At 36.1% G+C, this 18,529-nt stretch overlaps 1 protein-coding gene across 3 annotated transcripts in view; it reads right to left on the reverse strand.

The window, feature by feature from the left end:
* The window catches only part of LOC130654399 (H(+)/Cl(-) exchange transporter 5-like), a 53,394-nt gene that overhangs the window by 27,106 nt on the left and 7,759 nt on the right, over window positions 1-18,529 (reverse strand). For all 3 annotated transcript variants that reach the window (XM_057456968.1, XM_057456967.1, XM_057456969.1), the window contains exons 3-9: window positions 17,125-17,331; window positions 16,954-17,034; window positions 16,319-16,501; window positions 16,140-16,229; window positions 10,158-10,282; window positions 9,589-9,742; window positions 9,398-9,483 (exon numbers count right to left, since the gene is read on the reverse strand). In XM_057456968.1, the coding sequence (XP_057312951.1) occupies window positions 9,398-9,483; window positions 9,589-9,742; window positions 10,158-10,282; window positions 16,140-16,229; window positions 16,319-16,501; window positions 16,954-17,034; window positions 17,125-17,331 (926 nt within the window). The remainder of the gene's footprint in view (window positions 1-9,397; window positions 9,484-9,588; window positions 9,743-10,157; window positions 10,283-16,139; window positions 16,230-16,318; window positions 16,502-16,953; window positions 17,035-17,124; window positions 17,332-18,529) is intronic.

The raw sequence follows: 18,529 nt of genomic DNA on the forward strand, positions 1-18,529 counted from the left end.
AGAAATGTCATAATGCATCTTGGAGACTTTTATTTTATGAAAGAAATCTTTCAAATCAGTCAATGTCGCAGCTAATTTGAGCCATTTTTTACCATAGTGTTTTTGCCTGTTCTGTGGATGGTTATTGGAAGGTTATTGGAAATATTGTATCATGTTCTGGATGGGAAGACATTGTATTTCAAGCGGAAACTTCTTTAATTGGAGGTGTGATGGCTGTTCTTTCTGGAGCGCATTATAATAGAGCCTGGTTTCAACACTCAAGTACGTCTCTGTGTCAATCAAAAATGATAATCATCATATTATTCTCGATAATACATAAAATCTATTTCGATTTCTAGCTATTCAAAAAACCTTTTTCAATAAGGACACTTGGATTTTCCAATTAGTGTGTGTTTGAAAGGAACAGAAGTCTTTAATATTCATTAATTGATATTTTTAGTTGTCAGTGAGGCGATGAAAAGATTGTTATTGCAAAGATTTATTCACGATACCAACAAGAAGTTCCCTATAAAAATGAAAGAATTTTCTGTGTCTGTTGGCAATGAGCACCGCGGATGTCTTCACAAGTTCTGCAAACGTTTCTACACACTATGAAACGTGCTGTGAAAGTGTTAGAAACAGTTTTCTTGTTAAAACAGCTCAGCATTGGATAATCTACATGGACATGATGAGAATGCAGCATTTCATTCACACAGCGGGTTAAGAAAAGGATTTTGCATTGCGATTCTATGTTTGGAATATTTTATTCCGTTCTACCTTGCAATTAACATGACAAATTACGCTTGTTATGGAAGCTTTTACGTGTAGACAATGCGAGTTATTGAAACCATATACCCTGGCTTAATAGACATTTGAAGCACACTAGATTGTCAGTGCAAGGGCAGGAACGATACCCATTACAAATTTTGACAGATCAACATGGAGAACAGACAATTAACAGAGATGCGAAAACAATAGGTATCTCTCAAATTCAACATTTTCTAAATTTAGATACAATCTTAATTGCATGTACACTTCACAGAAAACTGGGGATAGTTCACCTTTACGCAAACAGAATTAAATTGTTGTTTTCAGGTGGAATCAAAGCATTTAAATTGCTCAGTCCGAGAAATTTGTGCATATTCATACAGATTTTGACAAAAGAATACATCAACCCGTTCAGTTTCGATGTCGAAAAAGAAGTTTCCTTCAATAAATCTCTGAAAAGAGAGAAAATCCTTAGTTTCCAATCTACCACGAACAAAACAACTAAAAAAGGAAGAAAGAGTATAGATGTAAAAAAATCGTAACATATTAGGAAAGCCGCTCTCATATCTGTGAAACAAAATCGAGTCATTGACTTTCAGAAGGCTTTGCAGTATCCACTGGCTGAAGTCCCACTTAGTTTATGTACAGCATGGATCAATGAGGAAGACCAAAAAAGCGGGCTAACAGATATTCTCAAGAAGTAACATATCAGAAGAGAGTGTTTGAAAAAAAACAAAACAGCGTTATTTGTTGATTTGATGGCACTGATAAGAACAATGACTAACATTCCTGCCAACTATGAAGATCTTTCCTGAAAATTTTTATCTTTGTTACCGAGAGGATATGATCGTGTCGATATTGTTGCTGACAGCTAATTTTCAAACTCAATCAAAAATGCTAGAGGGCAAAAAGAGGTACATCGCAAAGTACCATCATTAAATCAGCAAGATCTTAAATGCCAAGAGAATTTTTGACATTTTTGTTATGTGGCCAAAACAAAACAAGACTTATACAGCTCATTTTCCAGACACTGCAAAATGAAAAATCTCGAGTTTTAGAAGCCATTAAATGCAACACTCTTGTGCTTTCAAGAGAAGAAGAATGCAAGTTAATTACTTCGTCAGGAATTTTTGAGTTTGACAGGTTGCTAGGTACGCAGGAAGAAGCTGATACAAAAGTTGTGGCACATACTGCGAAGTACTTACAACAATCCCACAAACACCATGTCATTGTCAGATCACCCTCAGGCAACACAGACATCGTCATATTGTGCCTGTCACTTTTAGTCAATGAAAAAGATAGGGTAATTGTTGACAGTTGGTGTGGAAAAAGCGGGAAACTCATTTTTCTTGGAGCAATTGAGTTATCGTTATCAAGATGTTCAGCATTGATTGCTTTGCATGCTTTTACAGGCAACGATTATTTATATTCCGTTTTTTGAAAACGAAAAGCCATCTGTTGGAAAGTTCTTGAAAAATATCATAGGTTTAAAGCATCGTTTGCTGATCTTGGCTTTGATGAAGAGCTATTAGAGGACTTGTCCACGCAGCTGGAAGAATATGTCTGTTTGCTATACAGTCATAAATTGAAAAGTGTAGATAACGCACGATGGCAACTCTTCAATCAAAAGCATAAAAAATAAAATAATCAATATCGCAACACCACCACCTTGCAAGCAAGTTTTAAAGTTACATTGCAAAAGGGCACGTGCTGTGGCGTACTTGTGGATGAGAGCTTTTGATCCTAAAGCTGAATTCCCAAATATAGAAGAACATGGGTGGAAAGAGGTGGGTCAAATTCATTGGCTTGACAAGGCCTTCCCAGAGAATTTGGAAAAGCTTGTGGAGGAGGAGAGTGATTACGAATCAGAGTTTGGCAGTGAGGTGGAAAGTGACAGTAACGTGGAAAGTGACTTAAAATGATGAGAAAATTGCTTCCTTCCAGGGTTCCATCTGCTGATGAATTTACCCTGAAGGTCTCTGGTGGGTCTAATCCCTCTGTTACCTTGGTGCCACAACAAAAAAATCGTCCTCAGGTTAATGATTTTTCCTCATGGATGGTTGCCTGGAATAATTTTATTCGGGCCTTTTGTTTTTGTTTTCCTCACAGAGTATTCAAACTCTTACAATATTCATGTGCGACTTTGCTGCCCGATACACATTCTCCGTCTGGTCCACATGCGATCGATGTTTAGGTATCAAATGGCCTTTAATTCTACCCTTTCTTGGAATCAGGTCAATGACAATTTTTACAACGGCCATTTGCGGAACGCTCCACTTCAAGTGCTCTGCTATCGCTGTAGGAATTATGGACATCTATCATCCTCATGCCCTCTACATTGTGCAGTGGCACAGACAAGTCCACAGGCCTCAACTCCATCTTTTACTGCTCCAAGTGTGCAGCCCTTCCGTGCCCCCCAGATTTCTACTTCATTTTCGTCCCCCCCCCCAGAGTTCGTACAGATTTCACAGGGGTTTAGTTGAACACAATACAGCCACCTGCAGATACTTTAACTAAGTCGGTCACTGCACCAACCGCCAGTGCTGTGTTGTGTAAATCAACACAGCACTGGCAATCAGTGTAAATTGTTTGAAGAGGCCAATTCAGCCTTACAATGTTCCAGAAGGCGTAAAAATTGAACCAAATCCACTGCCAGCAGTGCCCCATCAATGTTGTTTATTTTGAGTCGATTTTGAGGACACATCCATGTTAATAGTTAGTTTCTTTTGCGGTCTCAGGGATTTCTCTAGGTTTCAATAAAGGGTACCAAGGGCCATTGATGATGCAGTCACGCTTGTGTCCATTTTGGGCACTGATGCCTTTCTGGCTAAAGTGGACATCAAGCGTGCGTTTAGGCATTGTCCTGTTAGACAGGATCAATGGGGTTTATTAGGTTACTGTTGGCAGGAATAGTATTTTATTGATACATGTCTTCCTTTTGGTAGCCGTTCATCCCCCTTCTTGTTCAGCAGAGTTGCAGACTTGTTATGTTGGATTTTTATCATGGTCTTAGGGATTCCTTTTGTCCTTCACTATCTTGATGATTTCTTAGTCTGTGGGAAGCCAAGAGAAGAGGTTGAAACACATCTCTATGCTATCCAGTCTCTTTGTTCTGAACTAGGAGTGCCTTTGGCCGAAGGCAAAACAGTGGGGCCTGAACAGTCACTTACATATCTGGGAATTGAGAGTGATACATCTCAACAAACCATTTGGTTACCCACAGAGAAGTATACAGAGTTACAGGATACTATGCTAAGGTGGCACAACATGGAAAAGTGCACCAAACGTGATCTTCTCTCTTTAATTGGGTCTTTATCCTTTGCATCAGGGTTGTTAAACCGGGCAGATTGTTTTTGCAACGGTTGATTGATTTGTCCATTTCAGTCTCTTGCTTGAACCACCATTCATTTAAATGTCAAAGCTCGGCGGACATTAGGTGGTGGTTGGAATTCTTCCTGAATGGAATGGGGTATGCTTCATTCAAAAAGAGCAGGTTACAACAGCCTCTTTATGACTGTATACAGATATCTCAGGTTTAGGTTTTGGAGCAGTGTATAAGCACCACTGGTTTTCTTCACCCTAGCCGAAGTCACTTTGTCATTTTCACCTGTCACGACCTGGGGTTCTGAATGGCGTAACCAACAAGTAATATTTTATACCGACAATGCATCTATAGTCCAAATGTAGTAAACTGGCACTTGTAGGGACAGGGACATAATGACCCTGATTAGATATATGTTCTTTTTCACTGTTCAACAAAATGTTACTATCTTGCTGCAACACATTCCTGGTCACATTAATGAGGCCGCTGATCTTCTTTCTCGATTACAGGTTCAAGGCTTCAAACAACTGTTCCCGTTCGCAGATCCTTCACCCACTCAAATCAATCGAGGGGTTTGGACAATCTTTCCCCAGTGGCTACGTATTTTTAATAACAAGCCTTGGCTCCGGCTACTAGGTTGTCATATGGTGTGGGTCTTCGTTCCTATGAACGGTTTTGCTACCGCTGGTCGCATGCTTTGTGGCCTCTGTCAGGAGACGTTCTCATCCGGTATGTTTCAGAGATAGCCCAGACGGCATCTCACACCACTATACGAGCGTATTTAGCTGGCCTACAGTTCCATTCACTTATGCATGGTTTCAGTGAACACATTAGGGTCATGAGTCGACTGTTTTACACGTTACGGGGTATTTAACGAGTGCAAGGTGCTTCATTCTCCCAACCATGTCGCTTGCCTCTTAATTATAATCACCTGTGTGTAATCCATTTCAGAATTGCATTTTTGCAGTCTTCACCCAACGATCGCCTTTTGCTGAGGGCAGCAACCGCTTTGGCTTATTTCGGTTTACTACGCTGCTCCGAGTATACATTCATCTCGTTCATCTCGTCACCAATTTGATGCGTCCACTGACTTGTTGATGAACGACATCGCAATCTCTTTGGATCATACCAATATGACAGTCACTCAGCGTTTATCTAAGACAGATTCGTTTCGTACAGGATGTCAGGTACGGATTGGTGCCACTAACACCTATGCTTGTTCGTTGCGCGCAATGTTGCAATTCTTAACCGTTCATCCAGGTCCTGGTTGGCCCTTGGTAACATTTCAAAATTTAACACTTTTGACTCGGATGGACATAGTTCAGCTGCTTCAGTCTTACTTACCTAGGTTGCTGAACATTAATACCCACTCGTTCCGTATCGGTGGCGCTTCAGCGACTGCGTCAGCTGGTATTCCGGACAGCACTATACAAATTCTAGGTATGTGGTCAAGCAACGCCTATCGCCGTTACCTTCATTTGGATGGGACGACTGTCACACTACTCTTCCAAAGGCTTTGTATAACTCAGGCTCTAACTCGGGGCTGGGATCAATCCACCTCGTCATCATTTCAGGTTTAATAATTTTCACTGCATGCGGTTTGGGGAAATTTGGATGTGGGCTTTATGGACTATTCTATATATAAAATACGAAGTGTTATTTTTCTTTGATCTCGCCAAAATATTCCTTGAACACACTAGACATTACGGCACGACGTCAATTCATTAAAGAAAAATAGTGAAGCCATTTTATTACGCTTTTAAGTTTAAAGCTAGATAACTTGGAAACGGTTAGAAATAACGACGTTATCTGCTGCGTGGGTAACTAGGGACGACAATCTCGCTCCAAGGGCATTTTGCCTTGTTGATAAAAATCTATTTCTGTCCTGCGCAGGAGTTTTATGTAAACAATACAACAAATAAGGCAGTCGATTTATTTTGTGGAGTGGATAAAAAGACCAGCTAAATATGTTGGAAAAGGAAACCACACTGACAGTTTTAGTTCTAAATGATAAAGGAAATTTATCTTGATAATTAAATTGATATATGTGAGGTGTTTGTCCTTCCCTGCAGAACTGTTAGGTAGACAGCGTATCCAAATTACGTGAACATAATAGCTAATAGCCATTATATATCGATGTTGTTAAATTCATTACCCTACTTGGGTACAAAACTTAATGTTGCTGTTCAGTCTATTTTTATAAATACTTTGATGACAAGCTGGCTGTTCCCTTATGTGGGCCAATTAGCTAAATTATCTGTCATATTTCTAAAAAATATTTTGTTGGAAAAACCATGCAACTGACTTATATAGTGAAGTGTGTTGTTTATAATCCCCAAATCTCTTACCCAAAAGTCTAACGGCTGCATTTTTTTGCCTGATGATTTTTCTATTTTTTTCTGAGCATCTACAAAAATCTCATGAAAACGTAAACATAATGAGCTTATTTGATAAACTAACCAGCTGCATGGAATGCAAATTAAGTGAGGCACTAATATGTAAACTGTATTGTGCTTTTTTGGCATTGTCTTTTAAATGAAGAAATCTCTCATAAATTTGTCATATCACGAATTTTATTCCTATTTACATATAGGTATTTACATATATAGGTATAACGATAGACGTAAAGAATTATTTTGTATTAGTTATACTTTCTGGGTTTTAGAATTGAGCAATATAAATGAGGCTGATAAAGGTTTTGTAACAAAACTTTTAAATCTGGACCAAATAAGAACAAACAAGTAAGGTTTTTTAACAAATTAATTTTTCTAACATCAAAAGGTCTCATTATATTTTAGGCCGGCGATTGATTATGCTCCACCAGCATATTTTGACATATCATGGCCAAGCACAAAGTAGCATTTTTGGAAATAATACCCTGCACATATATATTGAAGCAGCTTTAACTAAACCCAATATGTATATTGTAAATTGATATCAAATGTTGTCCCTTTTACAAAATAAGATCTTGCAAAATCTCTAATTATTATTCTGCAAAAAAAAAGTTTTTTGTTTCAATGACAGTTTATATATAAGTAAGAACAAAAAAAAAATTTTACAACTCGTAGGAATAGAGTTTTAATTATCGAGTCTTGGTTATGCTCATTCTAATAGAGAAAAAAAAACTTTTGGAAAAAATGGGTTACACAGTTGGAATTTCAGCATAAATTATATATGATGGGAAATTTTAAATAATATATGGTTATTAGAGCAGGCTTTATTATAAAAAAGTAATAAACACTACACTTCACCACGTTTCGGCCGTTCAACAGTCATTTTCAAGTAAACAAGTCCTAATTCCCTAAAAATCAACACACACATCTCAGACGGAATTTCCCTATCATACAGCAAATGAGTAAGGGGAAATTCCCTTAAGGGAAATAACCACGTTAGTTTTGACTGCTATAAAATCCTCCGACAAACAAAAAATTCTATATAATAAAGAGAGAAATCAATGAACAGGAGAATTGGATAAGGAAAGCCGAAAAGAATCAGTTGATGTCCAGGTATGTACCAGATCAATTCAAAACGCAAGACATGTGCGAAGAAGCTGTTGCCGAGGATGAAGGGATGCTCGAATATGTACCGGATCAATTCATAACACAGGACATGTGTAACGGGGCTGTTGAAGGATATGCCAACGCGCTAATGTGGGTACCGGATCAATTCAAAATGCAAGACATGTGTAATGGGCTGTTGAAAAGGATCCCAACATGATCGAGTATGTGACGGATCAATTCAAAACGCAAGACATGTGCAACGAAGCTGTTTCAAGGTATCCCGAAATTTAAAACGCAGAGTATGTGCAATAGGGTTGTTGAAAAGGATCCCTGGATGCTCAAATAAGTACCAGATCAATTCAAGACGCAAGACATGTGTAATAAGGTTGTTGCAAAAAGACCCAACATGATCGAGTATGTGCCGGATTGGTTTATCACCCTGGACATATGGGATATGGTTGTTGGGGATGAGGAGCTCGAACTACTCAAGGCCTACTATTACAGGAAGATGGGAAAGGCCGGAATTAAGGAGGATCTTCTTCCAATAGCCTGGCATCCGGATAGGGTCATCGATTGGTCTCAAAAAGTATTGGGGTTAGCCTGAAACATTATCTTACAGCAAATGTTGCAAGAAAACACTACTACTAATAAAGATGAGTTTTAAGACACAGGACATGCGTATTGTGGTACATTCAATAAGGTAAAGTCAGCTTTACGTAATCTATAATACCCTGTTAATCCACCTTTTGCAATATCGCGTATTGTTTGACAGTTTTTGAATCCATTCTCTTTATTATATAGAATTTTTAGTTTGTCGGAGGATTTTATAGCGGTCAAAACTAACGTCGTTATTTCCCTTAAGGGAATTTCCCCTTACTCATTTGCCGTATGATAGGGAAATTCCCTCGGAGATGTGCGTGTTGATTTTTAGGGAATTCTTTTAGAAAATATTAGGATCTTTTATTCTACATTATTGTGACGTCATCCGTGAATATTAGGTCTTAGATTAATATGAAATGGTCTTGGATGGTGTCGGATTAATAGAGACGAGGTCTTGGATGGGTGCGGTGACTATTAGGGATTGTTGTAGACTTGATGGGGGTTTGCTGTGACGTCACTGTTGTACGCACACGCGACTGCGCCAGAAGGAAAATTTTCCCATCTTTATTGTTCAATTACACAAGATTATAACACATTAGAATAAGCTCTTTTTGACCTCAGTTACTATCATTTGTCTCGTGTGGTTAAAACCTCGAAATCATCAAAGGAAGATCTGTTACCGCATGTGATAATATGCTCCTTAATAGCACTGGTGTTAGAAGTATTAATGAGCTTACCCATAAGTGCGGAATTCAATTTCCTAATTGTTGACACAACCAAAAATTTTGAAATGGTTTCCTCAAAAAAAATTTTTTTTTGAAAATATAAATGGTTGACCCATTTAGTTGCTTTAAATTGCACAAACTTAGTGGCTGCATCTAGACGTCTAAAGTTTTTGTGTCTAAAAATTTCCTTCAGCAACTAATCAGAGTCATTCAATATTCTTAAATGTGGTCACAGACCAAGTAACATACACTGCGGCTCCCAGTTCTGGGGACCGCGGATCGAATCCCGCTCACTGCTTGGCAGTATGTTAGTGATGAACAAAGTAGTTCTTCTGCAATATAACATACACTACTTTGGTTTTTCGAAATGTTAATTAAACAACAGAATTAGGTGTGCCACCAATGAGAATGTATTGTAGTTGCACCTTTTTTAAGCAAGATAGTTGCAGCTTCTGCATCTTTCTTCATCCAACTCTACCAAAAAAAATCAAACAAAGACTCACTCGACAAGTTCTTCCATACCGATTCCAACAATTCTTCCAGCACAAGCTCCAACAGCAAGACTCGGAATGAATAAACCAGCTGGAACCTATGTTAGAAAACATTTTAATATACTTTTAATATATGTATTCTCTAAGCAACTCACTGAATACAACTTTATATCAATACTCAAAACACAAAAACATAAATTTACTTTTATTCCAAATGTAAATATGGTGATAATTCCCTTAAATAACATAGCTAAGGTTAATTTCCATAAAGCCTCACGAACACCAGGTCCAACTGCTCGGTGTGGGTACACGTCACTGTTAACGTTTCGTGTGTTTGTAACGTTGTATATGTAATCACTAAAAATAAAATGTGGTGTGAAGCATAAGGTCAATTGAACTTTAAAGTTTCATAATCTGGAAAATAATATTTTTGTGGAAATTGGGCATTCATAATAATATACACATATCGAATTCTCACTAAATACATCACTGCCTGAACCAAAAGGAATAATTTGTTGTTTTCTTTATAGAATTTACTAGATAAAAAGGTTTTTCAAAAAACAAATTATTTAGTCATTACTTCAATGACGAAGTCGTTAAAAACAGGTATTAGCAATTACAAATAGCAATGTTTCTAATAGTGAAATCACAAATAAAAATTAAACAGTAAAATAAAAATTTAAAACAGGAAAGTGGTTTACTTAACTGTTTTAACAAATCTGAGTGTAGCTAGCAAACGAGCTACGCTCAGACTTGTTATCTAAGAACTAACCATAATGGCGAGCCATCCTCTGGTCCACAGTTCTGGAACAATCTTGATATTAACCGACTTGTTTGGTCTTTTGTATACTCATTCGGATATGCAATAATGGCTGTCAAAATAGCCACTACAAATACCTAGCATGAAAAATTTTGGACTAATAAAAAAATTTAGGAAACACGTTGTTACATGGTTAGAACGAGTATTCCTTTACTCACAGTAAAAAATAACAAGAAGTCCAGGGACTTTTGATATTTCCACAGTAGTGGCACAATAATACATCAAGCTTCCCTATGAAGTCCAATATGTTATTGCTAAAGCATAACAAAACATATTTCGAAAAATCTACCACAACTTGACCCATGGTGTCATACAAATTATTCGAGAATAAAGTCACCATTATTATTCAGAAATGAAAACGAGATATAAGTAATAAGTTAAACGGTTTTTTTCAGGAATATTTGAGTAGGTGTGCGATGATTCGCACGTGTAAATCAAGTAACGCATGCGATGTAAAGGCATGTTGGGCATTCATTTTGCGGTAGAAAAGTGGGGGACGTTTTAAATCGTGAACCCCAAACACGATGATCGAGCGTCTACTGGTATAGCGAATCTCTCAATCTTAACCCTTCCCACCCCAGGCATTTTTTAACACATTGTCCCTGATCCCAGGCGTTTTTAGCAAAAAAACACAATTTTCGTAAATTTCATCATATTAGTCTAAAATAAACCTTAACAACTAATTTAAAGCATATTCTATGTTTAAAATGCATGTAAGGTATTTCTCTTTTTTTAAAAATGGTCATAAAGCATTATCTAAGTCCCGGTTCGACTTCTGTAATAGACAATTCAGTATAAATTGTAAGTTTATAAAAGGAAAGTTGGCAATCCGTCTATTAGCCATGCTTAGATTGTGATTATAGACTAGCAAATAAAAGGAATGTAAGAGGACCTTCTTATCAAATATATAAAACATAATTTTGAGATATATAAAACATAATGTATATACTAAAACGTTATCGGTTTCTCAGTTCTCTATTCGGACATCATTTGAATATATTTACCAATGAAATCTTTATAATTATGATAAAGCATAAAACAAGGTTCCACACAGAGTGGAGTAAAGCATTTGTCACACTCATAAGATGATTCTCTTCTCCGTCGTTGTCTCCTAGGAGTATTATTTCGCTGATCCATTTCCTTTCTGGCGGGAACACACACACGACATGATTGGCTAACCCGGGTTTTCTTTTCTTCTTGAGATATTTTTCTGGGGAAATGTCTACCAGAAAGTCTGTGTATTTCTAAAGAATTAGAATTAAAATTGACAGGAGCACAAGGAGGAGTAAGAGCATTAGTAGATTCTTCCACTAATTTACGAATCACAATTACTCAAAAGTCTGTTTGGGAAATTCGTTTCCTGATTACATTATCATTACTTGCCATTTTCCATTCACGGTATAAGATGAATGCATTCACCATCGCTAAATTAATTAGGCGAAAAAAGACTTTTGTTCCACCATTTGAGGCTTTGATGTGAAAATGCAGAATACTGTAGCAGTTGATCATTGCTGTCAACACAACCCATATATTTATAGTACATACGTATGATATCAGGATGCTCGACTTTCTCCTTGGTTTGCCACTTTTTCCCAGTAGCACTAAGTTGGCAGTTGTAAGCAGAGCATAGTAATGTCACATGCTTACTGTCTAGGATACGGAACGCAACAAGCTTGTTATTGTATGTCATTGCAATTGACTCGCCTTTCTTTTTAAATTTTGCTGTTTTTATTTGAACAGACAAGCCTTTACGAGGTCGACTGGTAACATGCTGCTGTTTGGTGTTGCATAATAAGTATGGAGATGTATAAAAATTATCCATATACAAAATATAACCTTTACCAAGATGATTGTGCAAAAGATGCATGACTAAGTCATAGGTTTTAAAATGGGCGGAGCATCGTCAACTTAACCAACATAAATATCAAAATTGATACAATAACCTGGTTCACCTTTTGCTGGATAATCATCATTGTTACAGCAATGAAGGAGAGACATGATGTTAAAAAATCCATTTTTGACATGACAGTTCTTGGAAATGGAGTAGAAATAGTAGTGTCTGTTTACCAGTAAGACCTTAGTAAATCTTTTTTTACTATGCCAAAATAAAAAGTCAAAGCTTGACATTTTTTCAGTAGAGATTCCATTTACAGGCCATCTAGCCAGCTCTAAAGAGGAAGACCATCACCAGCTTTTTTAAGAAATTCATGAGCATAGCAATTAGTTTCAGTAGTTATATCATAAATAATTTCATTAGTGATAAACAGGAATATCGACATATATTCCAGGATTTGCAGCAAAATGGGGCAACTCTTGTAACTTCTTGTCACCAGATTTCCATTGCCCCATGTTCCAACCAGGAGGGTTTGGTTCCTTTCTAGCTTTCTTCGAACTAGGTTCTGCCAATTCATCATTATCAGTTGAACTTTCATCAACACATTCTTTCCCACCATCAGAAAATCCCAAAAAATCTTCGTCTTCACTATCACTCTGGCCAAATAATCTGTTAATTGGATCATCACTTGCTACTACATCCTCATCGCTATCCTCTTCAAAGTTAAGTTCATTAATAGAGAGGCCAAATGATGCATTACTGCTGCTAAAAGGCGAAGATCCAGAGCCACAGCATGTGCTAAATCCAGTCGCCATCTTTGTTTTAATTTTGAAAAAGCAAATCTGCATAACTTACGGTAGCCGAATTTAAAAATCGTCAGATCGGGCGTAAATGAGAGATAAATTATTCTAGTGTTCAAAAAAATTGATCTTGTTAGTTTTAAAGATACAGGGTGGCCGTGAGGGCCGTTTAAAATGGTCCTAGTGAAATCCTGGACCTGTCCGGGATCGGGATTATTTTAGCGTAGCAATATCCCGGACTAATCCGGGAACGGGACAGGAAGGGTTAACTTTCTTTTCTACATGTCCGAAATAGTATGCATGACTATACTGTCATTTTTATATTTATTGTTCACTTTTCAGGTCATCACAAGCAAATGACAAAAATATGCTTTGTTTTCAAGTTAAAAAAAATCTTTACCCACGTGGCTTAAAACTTCCAAAAAATTCACACCGCACGTGGGTTTCGATTTTACAGGCATAAAGAAAAAATCCATTAAATTCGGACCTGAAGAAATTATCTACAATTAAATCCATGATAAAATGTCTATACCGCCAAGTGCAGTTTTGCAGACTTGCTTCATTCATACTCCGTCGGTGTTTACCTCTGCATTAGTTAAGAACCGCATGGCTGGATTTCTTGTGTAAGACCTGGTTACCAACAACGAAGGGGCCAGGCAAAAGAGATAAAAGGACCGGGACTATTCAATAATTTTTGAGATCTAAAAATGTACGACCATGACGGAAATCTATCGGACGTTTTGTCTGACGAGGCTCCAAAAATTCTTTTGAGGGCTGCCATCGCACGCTACAAAATGGATTTTAAAGGTTGATTTTGAAAACTCAATATTTATTTTTCAGGCGTGCGATTAATCACACACCTGAAACAATTTAGGCGTGTGCCAAGGCATGCGCGTGCGATCGCACGCCTCTCCTGAAAAAAAAGTTTTTTGGAGTTATTTTATCATCTTTGTTAGTACAATATAATTAAAAATCTAAAACTACAAAAATACAAATTCTGGTGCTTAGTTGTCACAGATACAAAAAAACCCGTTATATTTAAAACAAATATTATTAATCTTATGTGATGCCACGATGCAGTATGTTGAAATCAGCTCGTTCAGTGACGGTCTTCTGAGGGTAATAAACAAAGCATCTAAGTTTTTACAAGTTCTATTGTGCTTAAGGTAGGTTTCCATACTACTGCATTTTTGGTCACACAAATGAAGAAAAATAAAATACAGTATTCCAGTACCCAAACTTACATTTTCCATAACTTGAATGATCAAATTTAGTATTACAAACTAAAATTTGCATGTGCCTTTACAGGTTACCTCAGAATTTGGTTGGAAGTTGACTTCAAAATATTTGTCACAGAAGGACATACATGAAAAACTCAAAGCACTAGCCACGGCCACATGAATTGTTTTTTATACAGCAACCTATGCTTTGAAAAGGCCTAAGCAAGACTAGATTCTAGAGTAAATTTATATTTTCACAGACTTGAAGATGATGAAAGAAATATGTGCGGCATTTCCCCCGAAAAATCATATCCTTCCGTGACAATTTCAGGGCAAAAAGTTTTTTCTCTGGACCACCATAATTGTAAAATCTTTTATATTGCTTAAAGTATCAATGTTTGGTAGGCTCTTCACAGGTATAATGTCAGATCTTATCAACTGCTTTATTTGAGCTGTCTATTGTTTTGACAACTTTGTCCTTCCGTGACGAGAATTTTGCGTCCTTCCGTGACAAATTTGTTTCCTGTTGTTTCTAAGTATTTTTCCAGTTTTTACAAATTCTGCTGTGGTTTTACAATTATATTTTATCATATCAATGGAATTATTGTCTAAATTTAGTTTCATGTACCAACATTTACAATCTAAACTTGGTTGAAAATGAAAATGTGTATTAAAGGTTTTACAAAAGCTTTATACTTCATTTTGTACCATTTAGAAAAGAGATCATTGCTTAAGTCAACCAGTCATAACTGCAAATAAAAAAATTAGTTTTAGTGTGGAAATTCTAAAATTTCCTTTTCCATTTTGATTTGGCTGAAGGAAGATAAGTGTACAACACAACTGAACATCTGAAGATGGTTCAAAAGGGAAGAAAGTGGTTATGGAAATATTGAACATAGTTTTTGTGCTTTGAAACAAAAAAACATTTTTTGAAAAGTGTACTTTTTGTCCTTTCGTGACGTGTCCTTCTGTGACAATGACTGTCCCTATTCAGGGTGGCACTGATCCGTCTGTGTGAACTATTTTTGAAAACTTTTTTGATCTCAAAAGGAAGGTCCACATCTAGTTACAAAAGAAAGATTGAAGATGATTTTGCATTAACTTCGATAGAATCTACCTTTAAAGTTAAACATTCAGTTTAAAGCGTCTCTATCATTCCTTCCGTGACGGAAGTTTCATTGGCCTATTACTGAAAAAATACATTTTCATAGGTGATGTTTTTACTGCCCCTTAGTACCTCTTGGTAAGCACTTAAGATCATATAATCAGCATCTACTGAATACTTCAAGCTTTCCTAAAATTTACAATAAGGTGTATTGATTTCCTTTCGTGACAGAAATGGTACTTTTCAATTTAGCCCTTCTCTTTTTGAGTTTGAACTTAATAAAAATCAATTTCCTGCGTAAGAGAAAAAAATTTAGAATAAAATGGCTGTGGTAAGCAGAAATCTTTTTCTACGAAATTTGAAAATAAAATATGCAGCGAATTAAAGAAGGCATCACAGAAAACAACAACTAAAAAAGATAAGAACACTTTACAGGACAGTTATTATTTATTGTTAGTTTATAAATTTAACTACCAATGTCCCCCAAACAAGTAGTTGATTTTTGTGTTTATTAAAAAAATTTAAAAAGAATTACGCGGTGAAAATTTAAATAAGTTAACTTTTTGAGAGAAGCTAGGGAGCATTTTTTTACATCGAGTCAGCGGTCGTTCTACTTCATTGCGCATGCTTGTGGAAAAAAGCTTTTGAGCTTTTTCTATTTGAGCTGAAAATGCAGTTGTATGGAAACCTACCTTTAGGTGCTGATGATAGCACTCTCTATGTAAAGGAGTGTGTTGTGTTGGATTGGTATTGGTAAGAACGATAGAATAGGTCTGCGTTTAAATAAGTTTTGCAAATGGAACAATTATTTTCCCCTTGGAGAGCTAGCAGAAATTGTACAATAAAAAATTCAGTTATTGAGAAAAAAATACTATTCTTTATGCTTGTTGGTGGTGAATAATAGCTTAAAATGTTTACGTTAATAAGAAATATTAACTACATAGTCAGTAAGAGAGAAAGAAATCTAAATTATACCTCAATTATTGGATTCCTGCCAAGTCGAGTGCTCTTTCTTAACTTGCACCAAATAATGTTGCATTTAATGAAAAATGCACCAAACAGACCCTAAATTCATACAATTTATGGAGCATGAAGTCGCTTGTTCAGCAAAACTCACAATATCAAATGAAATCAAAAAATGAAGCTCTACATACGCCAAAAACACCCAAAAGGATAAAAGGAATCAATTCAAATATCTGCCATGGCATATGGTAATTTACATAAAACATGACCAATCTGCCATTGCCATATGGATTCATGTAACCCAATGTTAGAGCTGCCATCAATGCACAAAAGAAAGTCCGCCATAATGTCTTCATTGGAAAATAATAGCTGACCTTAAAAAAAAAATCTGAAATTCTTTTCAATAATAAACAAATAATGCAAAAATTTGATATATCTCACCTTAAATTAAAATATTGTGCCACACATATCTTAACCTAAAGAATGCTTCTAAGCAATCTTTAGGGTAAGTTAGTAGTGCCCTAAACACACAGTGCTGATTTAACGCTGATGGTAAATTGCTTTTGCAATAGAAGGAATGCTACAACCCTGGAAATAATATTTGTGATGCTGTAGCTATTTCCTGAAATGACTAGCATCAATTCGCCAATACTTTGCAATTGGTAGGCTGTAAAAGTTTTACTTTAGCACATGTGTAAGCCAGGTAAACAGTGATTTTTCCACTTTATTACATGAAACAGTTGTAGAAGCAGAATAAAACAAAGACAACTAACAAGAAAACAGATTCTGGCATAAATCGATAGAACAATAACTAAAATATGCATACTTCCTCCAAACTAAATAGAACTCCACCAACTGGGGCACCAAAAGCAATAGAAACACCAGCCGCAGCCGCTGCGGAAATAACCTAAATAAAATAAATATTAATTTAAACACTGAGTTACAAGAGAAAGACACAGGAGCATTCCCTCTTAAACCTTGAAACAAAGCAATATACCTCTCTTCTTTTAGCCTCATTTCCATAATACTTTGGAAACATGCGGACAAAAACATTACCAATGCATGCTGCAACATGGACAAGAGGACCTTCTTTTCCCAAGCTCAATCCAGACGATACTGCTGTAACTAATGTGATAGATTTGATAACAAGGGTCCAGTAGCCTAGATAGCCTTTTATAATAAAACCACCAAGTATTGTTTTTATCTAGAAGAATATTATGAATGTAAAATCACTGATTGTATCATAAAGCATATAAAGTTTTCTTATCATAATTACAGTAACGCTATCAGGAAGCCTAACAGCGTGATTGTGTATCATGCGTGACACCCATGATCTACAATCCTATCATGTCCGTCATAATTATAAAAATATTATATAGCAGATTGTGTACCTATCATGATGATCATGTAAATAGCAATGGATCATGAAAGCCACAATAGTTTTATGACGGACATCACAATTTAATTATGAAAATCCTTGTTTTTCTTTGATCTGCGTAAAGCTTTCCAAAATTAGTGAAATATGATCCATCGTTAGTGTTGTTATCAGCCGTCGTTCAACTTTTTGTAATTTAATTTACATTAAATATTTTTAGTTGCACAAGTAGTTACAAAGTACATATTCACGATTTTTCGGACATGGGTTTTAATTCCCGGCTATGAAATTTCATAGAACATACACTTCAAGTGTTCCCCAAGCCAAAACAATAATCCTTGTGCAGTGTTAAGGAACTAAGGAATTGTGTTCTTTCTTTTCCTTCTTGAAAATTTTTTTAAGATTTAAGATCGCACACGTGGAAATAAGAAATGGCCTTCTTTAACATGGCTATACGTAACAAATTTTAAATGAATTTTGTTTTGATTAAATATAGTGTATACAAGTCAATGTTTTTTTACAACTAATTTCATGCTGCACATTTGCCGTCCTGCTCCAGTTTAGCATGATGAATTTACTTTATTATTGGATAACACATCATATTTAAAGGAACGTCTTTATTATTTGCATGCTGCAAATACACAGGCATTACCAACTTTTGATATCTTAGTGAAATTTCATCCATACTATTGAAAGAAGATAATGCTACGGTATCACGATAAGCCATATCCAACGTATATGCGAAAGTTAAAAACACAGGTTGGATTGCGCCAAAACCTGGTCAACAAAGATTTTGGAAAAAAGACATTATGTTATAGACAGTTGCTACGAAGAAAATGATGAACTAAGGTCAATAGGTAAATTTTTTATAAAAAAAATTTTTTTAGCGCGTGTAACTTTCTTACAAACTTAATAAGCAAACAATGATTTCACAGAAAAGCCGAAAAACTTCTCTCTCTCTTAAGAAAAAGCCCTGAGTACCAGCTTGTCTGAAGGGATGTATTGCAAAACAGTTTATATTATATTT

This window comes from Hydractinia symbiolongicarpus, chromosome 8 (genome assembly GCF_029227915.1).
Source record: "Hydractinia symbiolongicarpus strain clone_291-10 chromosome 8, HSymV2.1, whole genome shotgun sequence".
NCBI lineage: Eukaryota > Metazoa > Cnidaria > Hydrozoa > Anthoathecata > Hydractiniidae > Hydractinia > Hydractinia symbiolongicarpus.